General features: G+C 38.0%; 1 protein-coding gene across 1 annotated transcript in view; it reads right to left on the bottom strand.

The window, feature by feature from the left end:
- Positions 1–23,754, bottom strand: part of gpc5c (glypican 5c) — a 110,293-nt gene that overhangs the window by 55,999 nt on the left and 30,540 nt on the right. Inside the window, exons 4-6 of the mRNA XM_015012399.2 lie at positions 7,546–7,724; positions 6,388–6,444; positions 4,245–4,367 (exon numbers count right to left, since the gene is read on the bottom strand). Coding sequence (XP_014867885.2) covers positions 4,245–4,367; positions 6,388–6,444; positions 7,546–7,724 — 359 coding nt within the window. The remainder of the gene's footprint in view (positions 1–4,244; positions 4,368–6,387; positions 6,445–7,545; positions 7,725–23,754) is intronic.

Below are 23,754 nucleotides of genomic sequence, written 5' to 3'. Positions count from 1 at the left end.
CAGTTCAGGAACAACCAAAGCCAACTTGGTCCTTTCTTGATCCCGAGCCTTCCTGTCACACTTCTAATGATTTATCTTTAACCTCAGTCATGGATCTTTTTTTGTACTCTGCCTCTTTTTCTTCAATCAAATCAGCAGATGAGCCAGGGGTCTCTTCCTCCCCCACGTTTTTCTGTCTGTCCCAGGTGGAGAGGTGAGATAGAACCAGAACAAGGCTGCAGGTCCAAAAGGTCTTGGCCCCATGCACTTACAGCAAATATGAACAAACTCTTCGGCATTCTGCAGTAACTCTTCAACCTTAACATGAACCCGGTAAAGGATCATGTGCTTTGGAAAATTCTGCCTTTCAAAGCACTGACAGAAACACCACAGGGGACAATACTTTCACAATTCCTTTTCACTCTGTACACCTCAAACATCCAGCACAAGTAAGAGTCAGGTTATCTGCAGAAAAACTCTGATGACTCTACATTTGTATCAGAGATGGGCAAGCAGCCAAGTGCAGAGAATGTGTGCACTGGCTTGTGCCATAGTGTGGGAACATTCATCCCATCTTCAACATCAACAAAGCAAAGAAGATGATTGCATAATTCAAAAGAATAACTTTCTGATTAGATACTTTTGGTAATATTTATCAATCAAATTTTATTTGTAAAGCACTTTTCAGTAACCAGGCATTTCCAAATGCTAATTGGGGGGACTCAGTGAGCATTTAACTTTCACCCTTTTTATGTCAGTTGATATTTTAACATGGAAAACAAAATAAAATAGTTATTTTGCTTGATGTTACTCCAAAAGTTACATATTCGGTCTGAATACAGCAAAAACTGTGAATTCTGCACCCTTGTGTCCATGCAAAAGCACCATGTGAAATGCAGTCTCATCCAAAGTGACTCACATAGTACTTCAAAGCTGAAACGGGACCAACCAACCAACCAACCAACCAATCAATCAATCAATCAATCAATCAATCAATCAATCAATCAATCAATCAATCAATCAATCAATCAATCAATCAATCAATCAACCAATCAACCAATCAATCAATCAAATTTTATTTGTATAGCACATTTCAGTAGCAAGGCATTTCAAAGTACTTTACAACATTAAAAACAGAAACAGAGTCATGTAGCATTGAATAAACAGCAAAAAAAAAAGCTGTCCAACAAAACTGTCTTTATAAATTTTAGATCTATAGGATTAGTTAAAAAATAAACACTGTCACTTCCAAAGTGCCACAAAAAGAGAAGAACTGGCCCAATTTATAAGTCATAATTTGTTCCAAACATCTGCAGAATAAAAAAAAAATCCTCACTAATTTAAAAATGGAAAGTAATAATTTTGATCCTGATGTTCCTGAAAACATGCAACACACACACACACACACACACACACACACACACACACACACACACACACACAAAAACTACAACCTATGATGGTGTAAATGTTGAGAGATGTCAGCAGATGTCGAGATGCCCTTTACAGCTGCTGGCACCCCGTTCACAACTCTGTCATCAAATGTTGGATGAAGAGAAGAAGGGGATTTCAACCTCAAAAGTCTTTCATGTGCTTTGAAGTTTAAATTGTGTGTCTGTCTGTGGACGCATGCTCCTCATCTGAGCCCTTGTGAATAACCTCCCAGCTGTTCACAAGCTTATGGATCCCATGTGGATTGATGCATCTCTTGCTTAGGGAAAGCCCAACATGTCAATGGAGGACTGGTGTGGACTCACACCTTTGCATCTCTGTTTTGGATCTGTTTCCTGCTGATGTGATTTGTTAGTCTCTGCCGCATTCAAATCTTCCTAATGTGTTTCTTGTTTTTGCTTAACACCATTGCTTCTTTTGGTTGTGTCACTGCTGTTCTGACGTAGCTTTCCCAAGAAAGGTCCAAGCAGTGGGAGAAGTTATGGCACTGATGTCCGAGTCTTTCCCATGCAGACTCATAGGAGGGCCTTTGTTCCCCCTCCACGCTTTGGGGGTCTCCACAGCGGGATTGTGCCCCACTCTACTGACTCCACAATGGGTCTTTATGTTGCCAAGGCCCCCCTCCACACTTTCACTCCAACATGCTTGCCTCATCAGGGGCACCCCAACGCAAAGGGGGCACCACGGCACCAAAATGACGACTCTTTTATCATGCCCTGCTCTGTCCTCCTTTCTCTGTCATGAATGCCAACAGAGTCAGATACAGGGAAAGAGAGTAAGTGAAGGAGCGAGGCTTGTGAGTGTTGCCAAATGTCTCAGTGGGGCACTGTTTTCTCATTCAAACCAGAAACACTTGACACCACAAGCAATGACCTGGCAATCAGCAGGGAGTGTGTGATAATACACTGTTACAGCTCTGTAGTACAGTTAATGAAAAACCAACACACTTTGGAGTAAATGACACAAGCTCAATTCACGACCGGTTGCTCATAAAGACAAAGGAGGGAACTTGCTGTATTTCTATTTTGCATAAGTTGATAAATAAATGTAGATGTCCCCATTCTCCCTTCTTTATGGGTTTTTAAATCACAAATCTCCAAAGCAGATATAATATTTTTTATCACTGTGTACTAAAATCTTGGCACAGGCCCAGTTAACTGGTAGTATGTTCAATAGATTACCTTGCAAGAGTATGTACCCCTGCCAAAGAAAAAGCATCTCCACAGCATACCCCTGCCACCACCATGCTTCATCACTGGGAAACTTAACTTAACCCTAACCCATTCTTCAATTGTTTCCTGTGTCCCCATCATGACTAGAGCCAATTTTTTTAAATACTGGATTTATTTTCAAAATGCTTTCTTCTTACCACTCCTCCAAAACAGAGAGAACTATTGACAGAGCAACAGATTTACCCACCTAAGCTGTGGATTTCCGCAAGCACAGAGTCTCCAAAGGTCGCATAACTGCTTCTCTGACTAATGTTCTTCTTGCCAAGGTTGTTAGTTTAAATAGACAACCCTATTTTGGTAAATGTGTGATTGTTACCATACTATTTCCATTTTCAAATGAAGAATTGAATAATGTTCTGTGAAATGTCCAAAGATTGAGATGTCACGACTTTATTCACGACCCAAATCGTATGTTCCTTGAACTCCGTAATGCTGTGTGCTCACTAATGCTCTTTTGCAAACCACATAAACCTAAGCAAAACAGCATTATTTAGGGGCACCAGAGTAAAGGACAGGATAAAAAAGGCCAAGGGCCATGAATACTTTTGCAATGCATCAGATGTCTTAACAAATATATTAGGTGGAGGAGAATGAGGGGGAAAAGACGGAAATTGTAATCAGTCACTAAACACAATAAAAACCAACATCCAGTGCATCTCTTGCTGACCACATTGTCTTACCAAATACATAAGTAAAGTCAGGCCAGACCCGGATGTTGAACAAGGGCAAAATGATAAAGTCACACACACACACACACACACGCACACACACACGCACACACACACACACACACACCCACACACACACGCACACACACCCCCACACACACACACACACACACACACACAGAGAAGGGGAAAATGAATCCATGGGATCTGTATATTTTTCTGTGTGTTCTGGCAGTACCAATTGAACTGAAGTTCCTGTGGTTGTTAAAAATTGGAGAGCGTGACCTTGTCATAGCTGTGGAGGTAGTTTCAAGAGTGTTTAAGGAACTGATCCAGAATTCAGAATCAATTACAGATTTGAGTTGGCTCAGTAATTGGCATAATTTTCTTCATATGCTGAGTGAGAGGCAGGAGAGCCACACACTGAGCAAGCCCTCTGGTCTCTTAGAGATGCGCCCAAAACCATCAGCAGGAAAACAGTTCCAAGGCTACATCTATAAATCAGCACATAAATAAAAATCTCAGCAGAAAACAATTCAATCACTGACACAAACACAAAGAAAACCAGAGCCTTATGACTTTTCGTCCTGCCAGCATTCAGTCAATAGGGAGATGGATAATAATAACTTCCTTATTTGCACAGTGATCAACAGCAGCCAGTCACACTGACTCTCAGCCTGACAATTTTCAAACCCTCCTCCTTAACCCCCCGAATCAAGATATTAAAAATTATTGCCACAGCTAGCTGTTAAGCATTTAACTTTCAAGAAAAGTTAAATCACAAATTAGAAGTTATACTGCAAGTGATGTTATTTTGTGTGTCAAACATAGAAAGCAGGTTTGTGCTTTGTCGCTGAAAACACAAGTTAATCAGTGATGCAAACAATGGAGACACTAGAAAGATTTCTCTTACCTTTCTACAACACCATCGCCGCCCCAGCAGGTGGAGTCGTCCATTGTTTGCTCCCCATCACACAGCAGCTCTGGCAATGTATTGAAGAAGGATTTATAGCGCTGCAGTTGGCCTAAGAACTCCCTAATGGAAAAACGGAGAGTCAATAGAATGATTATTATTACTATATGACAATGACTTAAAATTAAAAAAAAATAAAAAAAAAACAGAATATACAAAGAGTCATCTGCAAAATGATACCATGAAGAGCCTGAATATCTGCCACTGTGCTCTGGAATAGTTGAAGTAACAACAAACGCTAGTTTAATATTTTTCTGACAAGGCATGCATGTGATAAATACAAGCGATGATATTGACAGTGGCAGAAACGACAGCCCCTGAATGTGACTGCATCAGCACATTTTCTTAGTTGCACTGTGTAGGGCTTCACCAGATCTGCCAACAGATGTTATCAATATAGTTACTGTCATCTTTTGCAAAGCAAAGGCAGAACTTTTTGACCTGACTCCGATTGTCTAAGCCCATAATGAGAAGCAAAAATGACGGGTTAGGTGCTAAGACAGCCAGAGAAAGGTTTTTAGATGTGACGCGTTTCAAAATTCAAGTCATTTTCCTTGAATTCTTTCATAGTTTGTTGTGTTTCAAGTGCAAAATCTGAAGTGCATAGAAAATGTTTGGTAGTTTTCTAATTATTTTACTGACAAAAAGTGCTTCTGTTTCTATTCTCCGCTACTCTGAGACCCTAAATAAAATCTCTTAAACTGTTTTCCTTCTGATTTCACCTAATATGTGGACATTTTTGAACAAACATTTGTGAACAAACTGCGTCACTGACCTACCACAAGGGAGGTAAAGAATAAGGTTTTTATGAAGCGTAAAGTAATAAAACAACTCAAACTTTGAGCAACTAAAGGAGCATTATTCAAATCATCATCTAAAAATAAAAACGAATATGGCATAACCAAAACAACAAGGCATTATACCAACTCTGAGGACACCCGAGTTACAGAAATGCACATCTTCGATGGGGTAACTTGTTGACAGGTCAACTATGTCTTATGCACTCCACAAGTTTGACCATTATTAAAGATTGGCAAAAAAAAAAGATGCACAGTTAAAAGAAAGTATCAGCATTTCTCAAATATTTATTTTCTCCAGCAAATGGAAAAATAATTTAAAATCTCTGTATATTAAGAATTCCCACATTCACTATGTGTTTGTCCACAAGCTAGTTCAATAAATGTGACTCTGAATCAAATTCTGAAATTGCACATTTAATGCTACACACAAAATGAAACTAAAATGTCAAATAATCTCCAAACTCTTATCCTCCCAGTGAAATATGTGGCAGCATCATGTTGTGTGAATAATTTATTCAATATGGAAAATAAAACAGGTCAGAGATGATGGGAGGTGGAACTAAAAACAGGGTAATCCTGGGAAAAAAAAAAAAAACATTAGAGGGTGCAAAAGACTTGAGACTGGAGTGAAGGATTGCTTCCAATAGAAAAGCTGCTAGAGATACAAACTGATCTACAATGGATCAAGGGTTATATGTTAGAATAGTGAACTCAAAGTCCAGACCAAAACCCCAATTGAATATCTGGACAGAAGCTGAAGACTCTTGGTCACAAAAACTATCTATCCAATCAGATTGAACTTTAATTATTTTGCAAAGAATAATGAGCAAGAATTTCAATCTGAGTTGAGAAATACTTAAACTAATAATACTAATAGAAACATGCCATACACCTTAAAGTTTGAGAAACTGTTAATGCAACGCCACTCTGCTTTAAAAGTGCCAACAACTTTATCCTTTTTCCTCGACATGTTTGGTGTGTTCCTGATGGTGTTTGCTCATACTTGCACATGATGGATTGCTTAACAATCAAGCAAGCTTCTCAAGTCAATTAGTTGCACACAATTTTATGCAAGGGTTTCAAGGTTACTGAAAAGAAATGCATTATACATTTTTTTCATATCCTTTTAGGTTAATCTATCACAAACAATGTAAGAAAGAAAATTGTATTTAGAATGTAACCAAACTGAAAATGTTATTTTGAAAGAAACTGTTTCTTTTGCAGGTATCTCATAATATTGAATAAATAAACGAGGAAAAACAATTCCTTGGGTTTATGCTTACCTAGAGAGTGTTCTCAGATTAGGATTATTGCTCTTGGAGGGCTTCAGAGGGAATGAACTGGGAATAATGGGAATTGGAAGGAGGAGGATGCAGGGAGGTGAAAAGGGGGCATGGAGAGATAAACAAGAAAAAAAAAAGGTTGGCATGACAGGGGATGAAGGGAAGATGAACAAAGTACACTCGACTGACTGTGGTAGAAAGTGATTATTTATGCACATGCAGAGACTTGTCAAACCAAGTATGACTTAATAACCAATTTCAACCAAAATAACAGGAAAATAAAACAGAAAATGGAATATAATTCATATTATAGTCACCAAATCCACTCAAACACATATCAGCACATGTGCAAACAGTTGAAATGCACAATTAAGACAAAGTACTGCTGGATGTTTTGATTTACTTTCTTTGTACAAAAAAAGAAAAAAAAAAGCTATGCTCTATCATCTTTCACATTTTCCAACCATTATTCTTCTTTTGCTGCTGCTGTGGCTTTGAAGTCTCCAGGGCTCACACGAGCTCTGGTCAGATCTGGCAACAAGCGGGCGAACTCGACTCTGTTGCTATGAACGGCAGAGGCAGTGCCATGCCAGCCGTGACAGCTAGGCTTGGCATCAGCGCAGCGATTCACAGAGTGGGACGAGGTCAAGCACTCAACAGTGCTTTAGTTCATCTGTGTGTGCTTTCCAATGCGGCACTGGCTGGCATGCAGTGCTGGTGGTGTGGTCGTCTGGGTAAACAGGAAATTGTGTGGTCTGTCAAGATTAATCTTACCACGGCTGTGCCTGCCTACCAGCTGCTGTGGGCACACGATGGTTGCTCCAGGAACCAGGTGGGGAGTATGGGTGGTGCTGGAGAGAAGTTACTTTTGTCTGTGTGTGTAGGTGTGTGTGTGTGTGTGTGTGTGTGTGTGTGTGTGCGTGTGTGGGCGTGTGTGGGCGTGCTTGTGTGTGGGCGTGCTTGTGTGTGTGTGCACTTTTGAATCCAACTAAACACTGGAGAACAGTGTGAAGTGACGGAAGCTGTAATAGTTTTGGATCAATGATATCCGACCCCTTAATCTATGACAAATCTAACAGTACAGTGAATATATGCAAAAGGTAAGATAGTCAAGCATTTCTTAAGTTTGTTTCACATTAACTCAAAGCTTTTGCCTACCTTTTTAAGTGGGCAAACCTTGCTACCCTCTCTACTGGTAAAATATGGGAGGAGGAGGAGGAGGAGGAGGAGGCAGATGGAGAAGGTGAAGTTAAGGTTGTGGAAGAGGTTGTGACCTCTGGTCTCATAGACCACATGCCTGGGGGTTCCCGTGTAGACAGGCCACACACCTTGTCCACCTGTGGAGAGAGCACAGCACACACACACACCTGCTAAGCAAGGAGAATGTATGAATGTGTGGGTGAAGCTACAGGGTGGCTTGCAAATCCCTCACTGATCCACCTACAAATTTGAAAGTATTAAAAGCAAGTGAACTAAGAGATATCCGGGATCTGTCTCAGACAGAGAATGCTGTTTTGGTTGTCAGATAAGTGACTAACATAAATGCAAAGGTGTACATAAAGAAAGAGACGTGATGAAGTAAAAACAGTTACAATGAGTGATTTAGTGCCTGGAGGGCTGACAGTAAATTTAAAACATTCCACTACATCATGGAGGTAAAGGGCACGTGTGCACATTTGGCAATGGGAGCAAATATCTCCTGTGTGCAATTAAACCTTGCAGCAGAGGGGAGGTGAAAGAAGGATCCTGGAAGAAAAAGGGACAAAAATCAATGCCGTCTCATTGGCTTAAAAGCCTTGAGGCAGTGTTGTTAAGTGATCTTCAATTAGCAAAAGATACAGATTGTGATGGCTTTTCTGTGCTTGACTGAATAGATCCTTAAAGTGATCAGTGCCAGCACTGCTTTATCTACAGAGATGAGTCATATATGCAACCTTTATTTAACCAAGTATGTCTCATTGAGATTACCCAATCTCTTTTCCAAGAGCAACCAGGCAAAGACTGACAGTATTAACTGTATGTTAATACATTGTGATAGTCACAACACAATTACAGTTATGTAGAGCACATCACCTGCAGTTCTAATACTTTTTCTTATTTCATAAATCATTGGATGGTTTGGCACCAAAATACATTAAAGTTGCGTTTTCATTTTATCAACCTTCCAGACCACTCTGGTCTTCTGGTTCTAGTCTATGCCGCATCTCCAGAATCAGAACCAAACATGGAGAAGAAGCATGCAGCTTCTATGTTCCCCCAATCTGGAATAAGCTAAACTGCAAGTCTGCTGAAACACCGAGTTCCTTTACACCAAGGCTAAAACCCCATTTGTTTAGAGTTTCTTTTGATTAGACAGAAGCCAATTTCAAGTTGTGTTTAATATATAAGGCATATTTATAAAAGCTGAAGGTAATATAATTACTTGACTGTGCTATAAAATGGCACTATATGTGCCAGGGAATGTATAATGATACCTCCTTACATTTTGCTACATCATTATATGGTTACTTCAGTGTTCTTCTTGACATGAGATATTTTTCAGACCATACTTGCCACCAGTGGATCACATTGCTTTTTTTTTTCATCTTTGGAAATTTACGTTGACAGTATTACTCAAAACAATTCACCTCTAACATTGTGAAACAAAAAAAACTAAACAAAACAAAAACAAAAATCTTGACGAGCTTTAAGAGCTGATAGAAGAAAGCAGAATATTTAAGAGCTTATATAATGTTTAGGATCTCACCATGAATTCGCTTTCTTTCTTGGTGTTGCTGATTAATCATCGCTTGTAGCATACAAATGAAACTTGCATAAACTTGCATAAAAGCAACTGCGTCTCTTAGTGAAAGTCGGTGGCTTTGAAATTAGAACTCACACCATAACAGCCTAAACCACTGAAAAGAACTTCACCCTTCACCGTAGCCCGTTTGCTCTAAACCTTTTCCTGACTACATGCACAGTAAATCCACTCTTTAAGCAGACACTGGGCACGAGGAAGGTTGTTTTACTGCATTAACCTTAACTCCCTCTGGAACCATAAAACACACTCACATGTGGTAGAGCAGCCCACAGCCACACATGCAGACAGCCACACATGTAAACATAGAAGATATATCCACACACATATACATTTCATTGTCCCTGGAAAAAGAAATAAGAGCACAGCAGCTGTTTTGGCTAAGCAATGTGAACAGAGAAAATGTGCCTTGCATGAGACTTGATGTTCTCCGTGCTTGTTTTTCAGACCTCTTTAAGGTAGTGAAACACAGTTTAAATAAGTATAAGTGCAACCTTTTTCAAACTGTTTGAAATAATGGAGTCATGAAGTAAATATAACCAAAACTATAAATGTAATCAAGAGAAATAGTACATCTACAAAAATATTTAAGTTTTGAGAATAAAAGCCATTAAATCCTGTTTGCAGTCATAAAAATGTGCGCTCTAGAATTATGGCAGAAAAATTCCACTAAGCGAGCAGAGAGTTCTGCAAGCAAAGATTTGCTCCGAGCAGAGACTAAGTCTGAACGCGAGGAGACGTTTTGAGTGCAAGGATTACAAGTTTTGAGAATAAAGATATGAAGTCCTGCTTTCAAAATAATTATGTAAGCAACAAAAGTCTTGAAATCCTGCTTTCAGACTGAAAATGTGTGCTCTTGGATTATGGCAGAAAATGTCCCCCGTACATGTAAAAGTCTATGTTTTGCAGGAATTATTAACTCGGATAAGTTAATAATTAAGGGGTTCATATTCACAAAATATGAATTACAGTACATATTTTGTGAGAGAAAATATGTAATTTTCTCTCACAAAAAATTAATTCAATTTGAAAATGTTTATCCGAAGTTTTTGACATTACATTTTACTTTGAATTTTGTGTCACATGGGCTTTTGCTCACTGATTGGAAGTGTGAAGGCAATCGGAGAGCATTTTCCCTTTGACCATCTTCAGGGGTGGTCTGGGACACTCTTATCTGAATTAGATTAGCATTCTGAATGTAATCCATTCTGACACACTAAAGAACCACCCACTGATCCTATGAGACTTCCAGGAGCCGAGTTATTACCTCACGTTTTTTGACACTTTTTTTTTTCCTGAACAATTTAAAATTACTGGCTGAGGACAAATTGACCACATTTTGCTTTTTTTTGTAAATCAACTTTGAATAACACACAAAAAATTCTTCGTAGTTTTTCACATTATCAATTTAGCGCAACCTCCATCAGATTCCAGTGTGATCAGTCTACAACTTCAATTTGCATTCCCATAGGGATACCTGATATTACAAGCAGCTCATTTTGTTTACATGAATAAAAATTTATGCTGCACGTGTTAGTGAGTTTCTATTCTAAAAATTGTTGTACAAACAACAATTTTAACAACTTAGCTCCAGCAACTGTGTCTATTGTAATGTTCATAAATACTGTTGTGCCATGTGGAATGTAGCACAACTCCAAATAGCTGTGTGAGCATGCAATTATTAAATCAAGTAGCAGTCACTTCTGCATTGGCCATGCTCAGTTTATCCACTGTTTACATTTGATCAAGGCTTTGCCAGAATCCTCATGTTTAAAATGGTAAGGTGATGTCATACACACTGAAGTAGAAACTGGATGAAATGCAATGTGACTGATTACACTTAAGCTGCTTTGAAAAACGAAATGTTCAATGTATGGAAGTAGTCTGATATGAAATATATATATATATATTTTTTTAAAACTGCCATGAAAAAAAGATATGGGTCACAAAGGGACAAAAAGCATTTTTGCAACATTTTTGGCTGTAGAGTGAAATTAGGATTTAATAAATCAGTGGATTACTTGTCTCTGCTTTGGTGAATGACTTTCTCTGTAGTGTGGGATTTTTGAGTTGATTGTTGTGGTCACTTATTATAAAATATCTTGTGGAAATAAAACAATCCCTGTATAGTAATACTAACAGACATCTCTCTGTTGCCACATGCTACCTTAAGCAATTAAGCTAATCAAAAGTATGCAGTGTTAACAAAAATCACGTACATTGAAGGCTAGCTGGGCAATAGATCATCCAGGAGGAAAGGGTAAAGAAATCAACTTTGCAGCTACAAATGTATATATTATGAGATGTAAAAAAAGTAGATGTGGAAAAGAGAACAGGGTATTTATACTTATTGAAGTTCCACATATTCCATATATAGTGGTTTAAAGAAAACAAAGTCAAATATGCTCATAGATACCATACAAATAATCCATAAATATAAAATATTAAACAAAATATAAGGCTAATAAACGTTGAAATATAACATTGTGTAAAAACCTACATTACAAATACAATGTCAACATTTGCTATTATTTTTTTTGCAAATAATGTATTTATGTTACTTTTAAATATGTCCTAATAAGTTGTAAATTAAAATTCAGCAAAAAAAAAAAAAAAAAGTGTGTGTTCTAGGGTATTATTTTTGTCGTAAAAAGAAAAAAAATTAAAGAATGTAATTTTTTTCATGAGACTAGTCTAGGACTCCATTTAGACCAAGGCCATGTCTCACCTGCCATTGTCTGACACTTTGCTATTCTAAAAAAAGACAAAAAGGTAAACATGAACAAGCGAAGGAGGTCGTTTTCAGTTCTGTTTACGTTACGCCGTTATTTTTGCATGCATACCTCGGAGAAAAAGTTCAAAATCACAGGACCTCTAAACAAGCCAGAGAAGATTGGAGAAAGTGCTTCATTTCTAAACAGTAAAGATAGTACAAATCGTTCTTTTGCTAACTAAACAGAGAACTGAGTAAACAGCAGGCAGGGAAAATAAACAGTATCCTCTCAAGGATCCTCTTGAGAAAATGAGACATGTCCTTTGAGGACAGAGCTGCTGACCGTTGAGTCTCGCGGGACAATCTCTCAACATGCTGAGTAATGACACGAGCTGCATCATAGCCGTTAATTGAATATCTTCTAAGCTGGTGATTGTGTGAGAATAAAAATCATATATGGCCTCAGTGTTCCAATTTGACTTATGTTGCATGTGTTTGGTCACCAGTTTGCTCTTTTTATTCCATCCCAATTTCAACTATTTTGTACAACATTCCTTGTATGATTGCTTAAGGACTGAGACTGATGGAGGGAAAAGATTAATGGGAGGTGTGCAGTTTGCGGGGTAGCTCTTTAGGGAATTACAAGGCATGCATTTACTGCAGTCTGCAGCAGATACGCAATAGATTGCACCTTGGTGTTATAGGTGTAATACATCAGAATATGAGTGATGTATGCTAAATTTAAAGGAGTGCCGATGAGTAGATGAAGCAGTGTACCCCTATATTCTGACCTGAATGTGTAGTGCATGCGCGTGCGCGCGCGTGTGTGTGTGTGTGTGCGTGTGTTTTATGGTTAATTCTTCCTAAGGCAACAGAGTGCAAAAAGAACACAGCAAGACAGTCAGCTTCATCTGGGCCAAACCCTGGGACATCCCTTCTCCAGAGGAGTATTGGCTTACAGATAGCAGCGGTGGTCTTTCCTTCCAGTTTATTTATCAAGGGATTGCCCAGTAAAGCCAAGGGAACTTTCTCAGCCCCCTGTCACCTCAGGCACTGTGGGGTGGTGTTCCTATGGGGCTTTTTTCAGTCACAGAATATCTATATGGTACACTTCATAGTTTGAGTTAAATGTGAATAAATGAACAGATGAGGGGGGAAAAAAGTGTTTGTACAGGAAAAAAGTATTCCCTGAAATAAAGTAAAAGAGACGATGCTAAGTTGCACCACTGACTGTTTATCACACGGTAACAGAATTCAAATTTGAACGTTGATTATTAAATGTTTCATTTGCTTAAAGAAAAACGACAATATTTAATATTTTGCGCCACCATCTTTTGCAGGATTCACCAGAAATTGACAAAGTAGTTTGCAATGAGATGCCAGCATTTGCCCACAGGTAGATTTGCCTACTTGACTACAACTCGGGTCTCCCTGAGTGCTCAAGCTGCCTCACCACCAATCAAAACTGAGGTCTCTTAATATTTCAAAATCAATGCTTAACATTTTGTAAGTGTAAATATAGAACTTAAAGCTGCAGTATGTAACATTTGTAAAAGTTGGAGGAAAATGGAATATGTGTTGGAGTATGAGCAGCACCACACTGAGGGTGATTGACAGCGCTCATACCCCCCCCCCCGCCTGGCTAAGATTGGTGGTTTCTAGTTACCACAAAGCAGAGGACCTCACATTTTTTTTCACAGATTGTTTGCCTCATACCATACTACCACAACATAGAGACAGTTTCTACAAGTATGCAAAAAATATATTTTTTATAAAAGTTACAGACTGAAGCCATAAGGCGACATGGCAAAAACAAAGCTAAAGAGTAATAACAGAAGCAAAGCAGAAACATTTTTTGTAGAAATGATCAAAGCCTTTAAAAATAGTAATTTAGCACAGATGTTCCTATAAGAACAAGCAAACAAACTGAACAAGATAACTGAGTAAATAGCAAATTTATTTGGTATTCATTTTTGCTTTTGTTTCTAAATAAAAGAAAAGGGGAAAAAAAAGAGAAAAAAAAAAAACTCCAGTAGTCAGGCACGAGAAAATCAGAGCTTAAACCTTCTCTTCCAGATTTGCTTTGGCAAGTTTGTTGTATATTACATTTTCCAACAAGAACCCCATGGCTGCTTGTAATTTCACTTCATATGTGGAGCTTTTACTGCTGCATACTATTATATTTGTGTAATTGTGCAAAAAATTATTTCCACTCCTAATTGCAGGATGTCAAAAGTCCCATGAAGTAACTGTTTCCACTTCTTTTGTATTGCTTTAGGTTAAAACTGAACAAATCGCCAGCATTTCAAGGCCGGTTTAGCAAGGAGATGAGTCGAGAAAAAAAAAAAGGTATTCATGATTTGTCCCTGCAGGACACAAACACTGGAGCTTTTGGTCACATTAACTTTTATCTGTAGGAAGGATAAAAGCCAGATAAATACCTTTAGTCTTTATTTTGGAGGAGCAGCAGTGTTGTGGTGGAGGCCTTGAGGTTAAACAAGCAGACATGTGACTGGATAGTTGCCAGCAGAAATTGTGGAGCATCTGGGAGAATTTGGGTGTGTTTAGGGAATATGAGAATTTATCTCCTTCCTCAGCAGCACTGTTAGGTTGTGTTTTTAGGTTAATCACAGAAGTGGGGATTAAATGTTGACTTTATACACCCACTGTGGAAAACCAATACTATTGTACCATTGTACTTTTTTTTTTCCTCATCCGAATGACAGATGGCAAGGAAAGTGTATGAAAAAATTATAAGTACCGACAAATAAAGAAATTGGCAGTTGACCAAGATGGGACAATTACCGAGCAGATTAGTCCTGACCAGTGACTGGCAAGAAACTCAATAACCCAATATTATTTTCTGATCAGCAAGCACAATGTCATGCCAAAGAAAACACTTTTCGAAATATAATGAAAGGGAAGTCAGAGGACACCCAAAAGGTGTAAAAGGTTTTAAAAGTAAACCATTTTTTTCAGCAATGTGTTGAGACACGTCTGTGATTCATTGAGGCTGTGAGAGAGTGAGACAGTTTTATTCATTTGCTCTTTGAACCTCTGTGTTATGAAACATGTTGGATGTTTCCAGCATTTTGGAAATTTCAGAGGTGAGATAACGATCCAAGGGAATGAACAGAGAAATTGGTGTTTAGACTTAGCAATGCCGATATCGGATTCTAAAGACGCTGTAAGATGTGAACTCCAACAACGTGCAGTCTTTCTTTTGAACATCTCACACAGCACACACACAAACATGCTTAAGGCAGACAAATTAAAAATTATGTCCTGGATGCTGTTTTTACGTCACTTTATTTTTAGTTCTTTATGAAAAATCTGAGTCACCAAATGTTGGTGCTTGTAGATCAAAGTTTTACAGACTGTGATGAGTGCATCTCCAATAGCATGACCAAATTTTAAACATAATGTATTTTAAAGTTGTATTTGGTGATGCAGGGATGCTTTTAATTACAAAAGTTGTCTGTTCTAAATAAGAGAACTTTACTTTTAAGCATAAAGATACTATTGGTGGAATTTAAGTGAATGCATTAGCCCAGAGTTTATCTTTACAGGACAACTAAAATCTGGAGATGGGACAGTGACTTTTAGTGTACTGTGTTAACTACAAAAGAACTAAAACATTCAGTAGACCACTTCATAAAACAAACATCTAAATGCCTCAATCAGTCTCAGACCACTTAATCAGAAAAATATTTACTGCCTCCTCTTAGCTGGAAAACCTTCAAGATGGGAGTGTAGACAGCTTGCAACATCAATCCTCTGGCCCTTCTTCCCCGTCTGTCTCTCTCTGACATTTCTTCAATGTTGCCTTTTTAGAGTCTCCGTCAGTCTTTCTAAATCATGCTGTCTGCATCGCTCCGTCTCTGTCGAGCAGTCCTCCACGCACTGCCTATTTCTCTCTTCTTTCAAATAAAGTCCGGGCTACTAATTAAAGAGCGCTGCAGCTGCGTGTATATCACACTGGGCAAATTCCAATCTGCAAAAAAGCAAGCCGAGTTTCCCTCACAATGCTGACGCTTGTTTATCCTGATTAAATCATTTGCAGATGATCAGAAAATGCGACCCCTGGGTATTTCAAACATGGAAGGGACTGTGCAATTTTCATTCAGTTTTGTCAATTTTTTGGAGTAAAGATCATCGTAGCAAAATGTGCCAAAAAATGTGTGTAATTTCAAATGCTGGGAGAATTTTCTTGTCTCACAAAGAAAGGAACGAGGGCTAAAATGAAATCTGGTTTGTCTGGGTTACTGTGGAACATACGAGGGTAAAAAAAGAAGTCCGTGAAGAGAAACACTGTGAATCCGTGCGATCGTTTGAAGTCTTCCAATGCACCAGCAGTTACCACTAAAATCATAACACAGATGTGTTAGGCATTTGTGTTAACTTTACAACAGCTGCCGTCAACATCATCATGCCAAGATTAAAGGAGACTTTTAAAAAAGCATCTTTCTCATGCATGACAACATACACTCGGGTCGTTGAAGTCCATATAAACCAAAAAACGGAAGAGATTACCCTATTCCTTAAACAGTTTGATGTTGCTTTTCCAAGTCCAAATCAAGTTATCCATCCTCCTCTTCCTCATATTTTTAACTTTGTCCTATTTTAGCTGTAATCCTTTTCCCATCCAGTACATGCAAGTGGGCGGTCAAAAGTTATTTTTTATTGGTTCGCTGCCACCTTCAAACCAACATTCAAAGGCAGTTGCCATAATTTTGAATCTATGGATCTATGTGCCCTAAGTTCTAAGCTAAAATACGGCAAAGTTCAGGTTTTATCATTGTGCCGTTTTAAGAAATATAAGAATTGTTGTCATTCATTTGCCTCAGATAAACAAAAGCATCATATCTGCTCATTTCAGACCTTCCCTTTTCTTGTCTCCTACCTTCATGTGAAACAGTCAATTTAGCTCCATTAAAAATCTGCAAGAAAAAAAATAAATATCACACTAGTCTAAATATATCATGAATAGAAAATTAACCACTTGTTTACAGAGTACAGGATTTGTTACAGTCACATTATTTGTTAAAATAACCTCATTTTTAAATAATCACTGTTTGGGTCAAAGAGGAAAACTGTATATTGAAAACAACAGTGTTGTATTCTTATGACCTAATCATACAACAACCACTTGTTAGATTTGAAGACAAATAGTGTAAGAAAACCTGTGGAAACTGTAGTCAAGGGCTGCTGCATGATATCATAACATTCAAAGTTGGTCAGGCTAGAAACATAAAAAGAAAAGTCAGATCAGAGACAAGTGTGTCCAAGCAACTAAAGACATCTACAATCATTAGCTAATGGACTGATAAGTAAATCTCCCTGGATGATTAGAAGTGGAACTAAATTGTGCAAACACTCAAATGAAACATTAGGACTTCAGTGACAAAGTCTGTATGGCAATTCATTTATTGACTTTTTCTCTCATTTGGTTATCTTCATTCCTTTAAAACTACACCAGCCTATAAATAAAGTTTATAAAAGAAATAAAGTATTTTGCATATATACTGCAGAATTCAAGGATTTAGATTGTCAGTGTTAACAAAATATTACTGGTGTTGAATCACAGCTGGTTAAGTTTCAGGAAACTCAACGTAATCAAATTAATTTACAAGTTGCTGCTAATTTTTATTTTATTTTTTTTACGTCCTCTATGCTTTCTTAAGATGAACAAAATGAAATGTTGAATTTTTTTTTGTAATAAATGTTTTATACCATAATAAAATGGATGATTTTTTTAAGCTGCCTTACAAAATTGTTTGTTCAATTTTGTAAGGCAGCTCCAATTTCTGCTCATACCATAGCTAATTGAAAACTTGCATCCCAATAATTATTAGATTTTGTAATTAGCAGGGCAATTACAAATATAAAATCCTAGTACTTGGATTTTGGCTTAGATGTCATGTTTGTTTTACACCGAAATGCTTATTTTTCTGGGGGGGAAAATAAATATGTAGAATTGTTCAAACCATTTCTCTTAGAATTTCCCTTTGCTTTTTATGCTAGTTTGTAAAAATGAAGAATCAAGCGTGAAAAAAACACAGATGTCAAAGAATTTGATTTTAACAACCCTACTGCTCATTGAAGTAATGCTTAGTTTCTCCTGAAAAGGATTTAGTTAAAGTAACTTTCTAAGGCATGCCTGGGTCATTTTATGTCTTTTGAGTATCTTGGAATTGAGGTAAAAGGCCACAAAAGTACTTTGATACTAACCTTATACAAAACTCCAACATATGTGGAAAATTTCTTTATGGACTTCAATGAACTTCTATCTCTCATATGCATTGACTACGATTGTTTGATAATTGTCGGTGATTTCAACATTCATGTTGACAACCCCCAAGACCGAGGGGCAAAAAAGCTATTTGATATATTAGAGAGTTTTGGTTTAACACAACATGTCAAACAAGCAACACACACTCATGGACACACACTGGACCTGGTTATCAGTAAGGGTGTGAATATTTCCAATGTCTCTGTAACTGATGTCGCCCTGTCGGACCACTTTGCTGTTATCTTTGAATGTTCTTTATCCATTAACCCACTTGGACAAACAGCTACTATCACAAAACGTACTTTCACAGAAAACACAGCAGAAACATTTAATCAAATCTACTCTTCTTCCTTGCTCTTACCATATAATGACGTAGATAAATTGGTAGATGATTTTCAGTGCAAACTTTCAGATATCATTGATTACATTGCACCCATTAAAGTGAAGGTTGTGTCTGGTAGGAAGAAATCTCCATGGAGAAATGCACAAACAGTTCTGTCTGCAAGACAACTCTGCCGTAGAGCCGAACGGAAATGGCGTAAAACTCAACTACACGTTTATTATGACATCTGCAAAGAAAGACTACGTAACTATCACACAACACTAAAACATGCAAGAGAGGCTTTCTTTGCAGATGTCATAAACAAAAACACTAACAACGCCCGAGCTTTATTTGCTACTGTTGACAGGCTCACAAATCCTCCTGTGATGCTGCCACCTGAACTTCAATCTAATGCCGCCTGCAACAAGTTTTCCAGTTTCTTTTCAGAGAAAATTCAAAAGATCAGAGGATTAATCTGCACATCCACTCCAAAGCCAGTACCAATGCTGTGCCCAAACAAAACAAAGGCAGTAAAAATGACCCAATTTCAACTACTTCATTATAAAACCCTAGAAGAAATTATAAGTCAATTAAGCTCCAGTTCCTGCTGTCTGGATGTCCTACCCACACATTTCTTTAAGAAAGTCCTGCCTGTCGTTGCTAATGATCTGCTCCATATAGTAAACACATCGTTGTCTTCAGGTGTTTTCCCCCAGACTTTGAAAACAGCAGTTATCAAACCACTGATAAAAAAGAACAATCTAGACAAATCACTACTGCAGAATTACAGGCCGATCTCCAACCTCCCATTCATCAGCAAAGTTATTGAAAAAGCAGTTTTTAAACAATTAAATAACTTCTTAACAATAATGAATCGCTTTGACTCCTTCCAGTCTGGTTTTCGTGCTCACCACAGCACGGAGACGGCCCTTGTAAAAGTGTTCAATGACATCCATATAAACACAGACAGTGGGAGAACCACAGTGCTGGTTCTGTTGGACCTCAGTGCAGCTTTCGACACTGTTGACCATGACATTTTACTGAATCGACTGGAGAGTTGGGTCGGACTCTCTGGTCCAGTGCTCAACTGGTTTGAATCTTACATAAAGAACAGGAATTTCTTTGTTTCAATTGGAAACTTCTCATCAGAGAGGTCAAAGGTCACATGTGGGGTACCCCAAGGCTCAATCCTAGGACCCCTTCTTTTCAATATTTATATGCTCCCACTGGCTCAGGTTATAACAGGAAATAGGATTAGCTACCATAACTATGCGGATGATACACAGCTCTACATCACGATGTCACCAGGTGACTCTGAACCCATCCAATCACTGAACAGATGCTTAGATCAGATAAATGTGTGGATGGGCCAAAACTTTCTCCAGCTGAACAGAAACAAAACTGAAGTTATTATCTTTGGGCCTAAAGAGGAACGAACTAGAATCAATGCTCAGCTTCAGTTATTACAACTGAAAACCAGGGATCAGGCCCGAAACCTGGGAGTAGTGATGGACTCTGACTTGAACCTTCAGAGCCACATAAAGACAGTCACAAAGTCGGCCTTCTATCACCTGAAGAACATCTCCAGGATTAGAGGACTAATGTCTCAGCACGATTTAGAGAAACTCATCCATGCGTTTATCTTTAGCCGCATTGATTACTGCAACAGCGTCTTCACAGGTCTGACTAATAAATCAATCAAACAGCTGCAGCTGATCCAGAACGCTGCTGCTCGCGTTCTCACTAGAACCAGGAAGATAGAGCACATAACACCAGTTCTAAAGTCCCTACACTGGCTCCCTGTAGCTCAAAGAATAGACTTTAAAATACTGTTGTTAGTTTATAAATCACTGAACGGTTTAGCACCACAATACATTAAAGATCTGTTATTGCTGTACCAACCATCTAGACCCCTCAGATCTTCTGGTTCTGGTCTGCTCTGCATCCCCAGAACCAGAACCAAACGAGGAGAAGCAGCATTCAGTTTCTATGCACCACGGATTTGGAACAAACTTCCAGAAAACTGTAAAACAGCTGAAACACTGGGTGCCTTTAAATCTCAACTTAAAACCCACCTGTTTACAGTTGCTTATGGCAATTGATGCCTTCTATGTATTTGCGAGTGACTGGGAGTCATTGCGCGCGTATATAAAACCCTGTAAATTCTAGACTAACAGGTAACCAATTAATGCACAAAATCCGCGTAGGACAGCGAAAGTCCTAGCGCAAAATTTTGCGAAACAGGCGGACGGAGCCTGGTGCTGCAAGGCTGGAGGCCTTGTCCTGTTAGGCTGTGATTTTATTATCTTTTTATTACTTTCTTTTTCTTTCTCACTGTTTAACCCTGTAAATTCTAGACTAACAGGTAACCAATTAATGCACAAAATCCGCGTAGGACAGCGAAAGTCCTAGCGCAAAATTTTCGCGAAACAGGCGGACGGAGCCTGGTGCTGCAAGGCTGGAGGCCTTGTCCTGTTAGGCTGTGATTTTATCTTTTCTTTTTATCTTTTTATTACTTTCTTTTTCTTTCTCACTGTTTAAAATTATGTAAAGCACTTTGAAATGCCTTGCTGCTGAAATGTGCTATACAAATAAAATTTGATTGATTGATTTTGATTGCAAATCTTCAAAATGTGACACAGTAAGCAATTTTTCTAAGTTGTGACACTTTCCTGGAGGGGGGTAATTTACTTAACTATTGCTAACAACTTAATGTTCTCATTTTATAGGTGATACACTTGGCCCTCTCTTTCAGTATTTAACAACATATCTCTCAGATATACCTACTGGTTGATCTTTGACTGTGACTAACCTTATCTGCTTTCTTTCATCTCATGGATTTAAAAATGCCTCAGCTGATCCTCTTAGCTGTGTTTCTCTTCTAGATGAAGCCACTAAAGGAGGAACTACTTCAATTAAGTTTTTTTATTTAACACAGGAAGTACTTGTGTGTTTGTGTTTTTCTTTGTGTGCGTGTGTGTGCGTGTGTGTGTGTGTGTATGTGTGTGTGTGTGTGTGTTACTCTGCCATCTCAAATCCCCAGTCGATATTGTGGCAGATGGGTGCTCACACTCAGCCAGATTATGCTGGAGGGTTTTCCTTTCCGCTGTTGCTACATGCCGGTCCACGAGTAGTGAATGTTGCAAGTCAGTGAATTGATGCAATCTGCTCGGTTGCCTTAGACAGAAAATCTTAAGACCTATTTGTAAAATAAACTGAACTTTACAGCATTGTTTGATCAATTTGGAACGTATTTGCTTGATTTTGGTCCTTTGGACCGAATACACTGCCTATGTCAGAATACTCACCCTTAGTCACAAGATCCTCCATCAGAATATTAAAAAAACACACAGATAAAAACACTCAATAAAAACTGTCAAATCAAATAGACTTAATTGGACTCATTTTAGTTGCCCTTTTATGACCTCGGATCTGAATGCTATTGACTACGTAGGACAGATCTCAAAACTGAACTCTGCAGATACTTCAATACCTCTATTTTTATTTCAGTATTGGACTATAGTGAAATGGTGTTGCAGGAACGTCAAGTGGAGTACATAAACCTGGCTATAAACTCCTTGAGCTGCACCGTGATTATGATTTGCTCATAAGCACACAATAACTAAGTGAAACTACAAGAGAACATTTGCCTCCCATGTTAAAATTTTAATATTTCCGGCAATCTTTACCAAGCAGATACTATTAAATTTACTTTCAGGTTAAATAAGCTATAACATTTTTATCACCTTGTCAATAAATTGCGGTCTCTGACCCGTCAAGCACAGCAAACAGAAATTTTGGAAAATGAATTCAACAAGTCAGTGTTCATAGAAAGAAAACATAGCTAAACGCCATTTCCACCAGGGCCCAATAAGAGAACTTTTTGTTCCTGGAATCTGTCCAACTTTCTCTTAATTGTGGCAACTTGGCATAATCCTGCCCCAGGCTCCCAACATGACCACGTCCCTTCTGCTTGCTCATGCTCTCACAGCAGAATCCTTGAAGCAAGTGATATCCAACATTCTTCACAAGCCTTAAAATGTAAAGTGCACATGTACAATCGTTTTGACGTAAAGTCCTACAGTGAATCGTAGAAGTTATCACTCTGCAAACCATCAAGTGTAACTAAAGAGTCATTATATTTTCGTTTACACTGATTTCTGCTGTATGCGGATTTTATGCAGATGCTGCTTCTTTGTGGGTAACTTTTAGAGAAAAACTGCATGCTTATGAAAATGTTGCAGTGCAATAAAGAAATTTGTTTTGGTTTGTGGTGACCACAAGGAACCCGGCTGGAGCGATAAACTGTTCAAACTATTTACAGCTGTCACATTTTTAGCCTTATAAATCTGTAGTTTCAAAGATAATAATCTAAAGATGGGTGATAAATGGGCTTAAAGGGCATGTTTTTCTTTTTTTCTGAGTGATTGTTGACACATAACAATTAACACTTCTCTAACAGATCAGTGGTTTCATTAAGTCATATATGAGAACACAGAAGAGAGGAAGCTTCGGTTTCTAAACTCTCGATTACCTCCTTTAGCTGCACTGACTTTTTCTTTTCTGTTTTTTAACATCAAACTATTTGTGTTGCTATGAGTTTGCATATGGGGTCAATTTAATTACAAATACCACCTACAGACAATTTTAACATTTTATAAATTCAAGAAAAAATATTAAACTTACTTTGTGTTAACCTTTATGTCCTATGTATTTAATAAAAAAAATAAGAAAGACTGCATTTTTACAGTTTTGTCACGGTCTTCTTATTCATCTGCCCCCATTGACCTATTTCCATTTGTAGATTTGTAAAGCCAGTGTGTCGAGGCTCTTTTCCTTTGCACAATAACTGGAGGTCGTCCTGCTCTCATTTACTTCTGAAAACTAAGTGTGCTGAATGAAGTCCAACAGAGAATATTTTGTAATATCATTTAAATATGGTATGTCTCTCTTACAAAATACCAATTTCATCTTGTTTTTACAGTAATTGGGACACCCGAAGATCATTAGAGCTTTTTGATGATTTCTCTTTGGTGTTGAGCTCTGGTTGAGCCAGTCTGAAATATTGATATTATTTTCTGACAGGAGAAACGTCATAAAATCAAAAGGATTTTTTTTTTTTACCTAAATCTGTCAGGTGGGTGAATAACTCTGGGCTTAATTGTAGCTCTATGAAATGACAATAAATTACTTATAACGCTTACTAGGCGTTTTGTAGAACAAGTACAACAAGGTTTTAA

The sequence above is a fragment of the Poecilia mexicana genome, unplaced genomic scaffold (genome assembly GCF_051168715.1).
Source record: "Poecilia mexicana isolate PSO_F unplaced genomic scaffold, ASM5116871v1 scaffold_17, whole genome shotgun sequence".
Classification (NCBI taxonomy): Eukaryota; Metazoa; Chordata; class Actinopteri; order Cyprinodontiformes; family Poeciliidae; genus Poecilia; species Poecilia mexicana.
The sequence above is the reverse complement of the archived record's forward strand: the minus strand, read 5'-3'. Positions and strand labels throughout refer to the sequence as shown.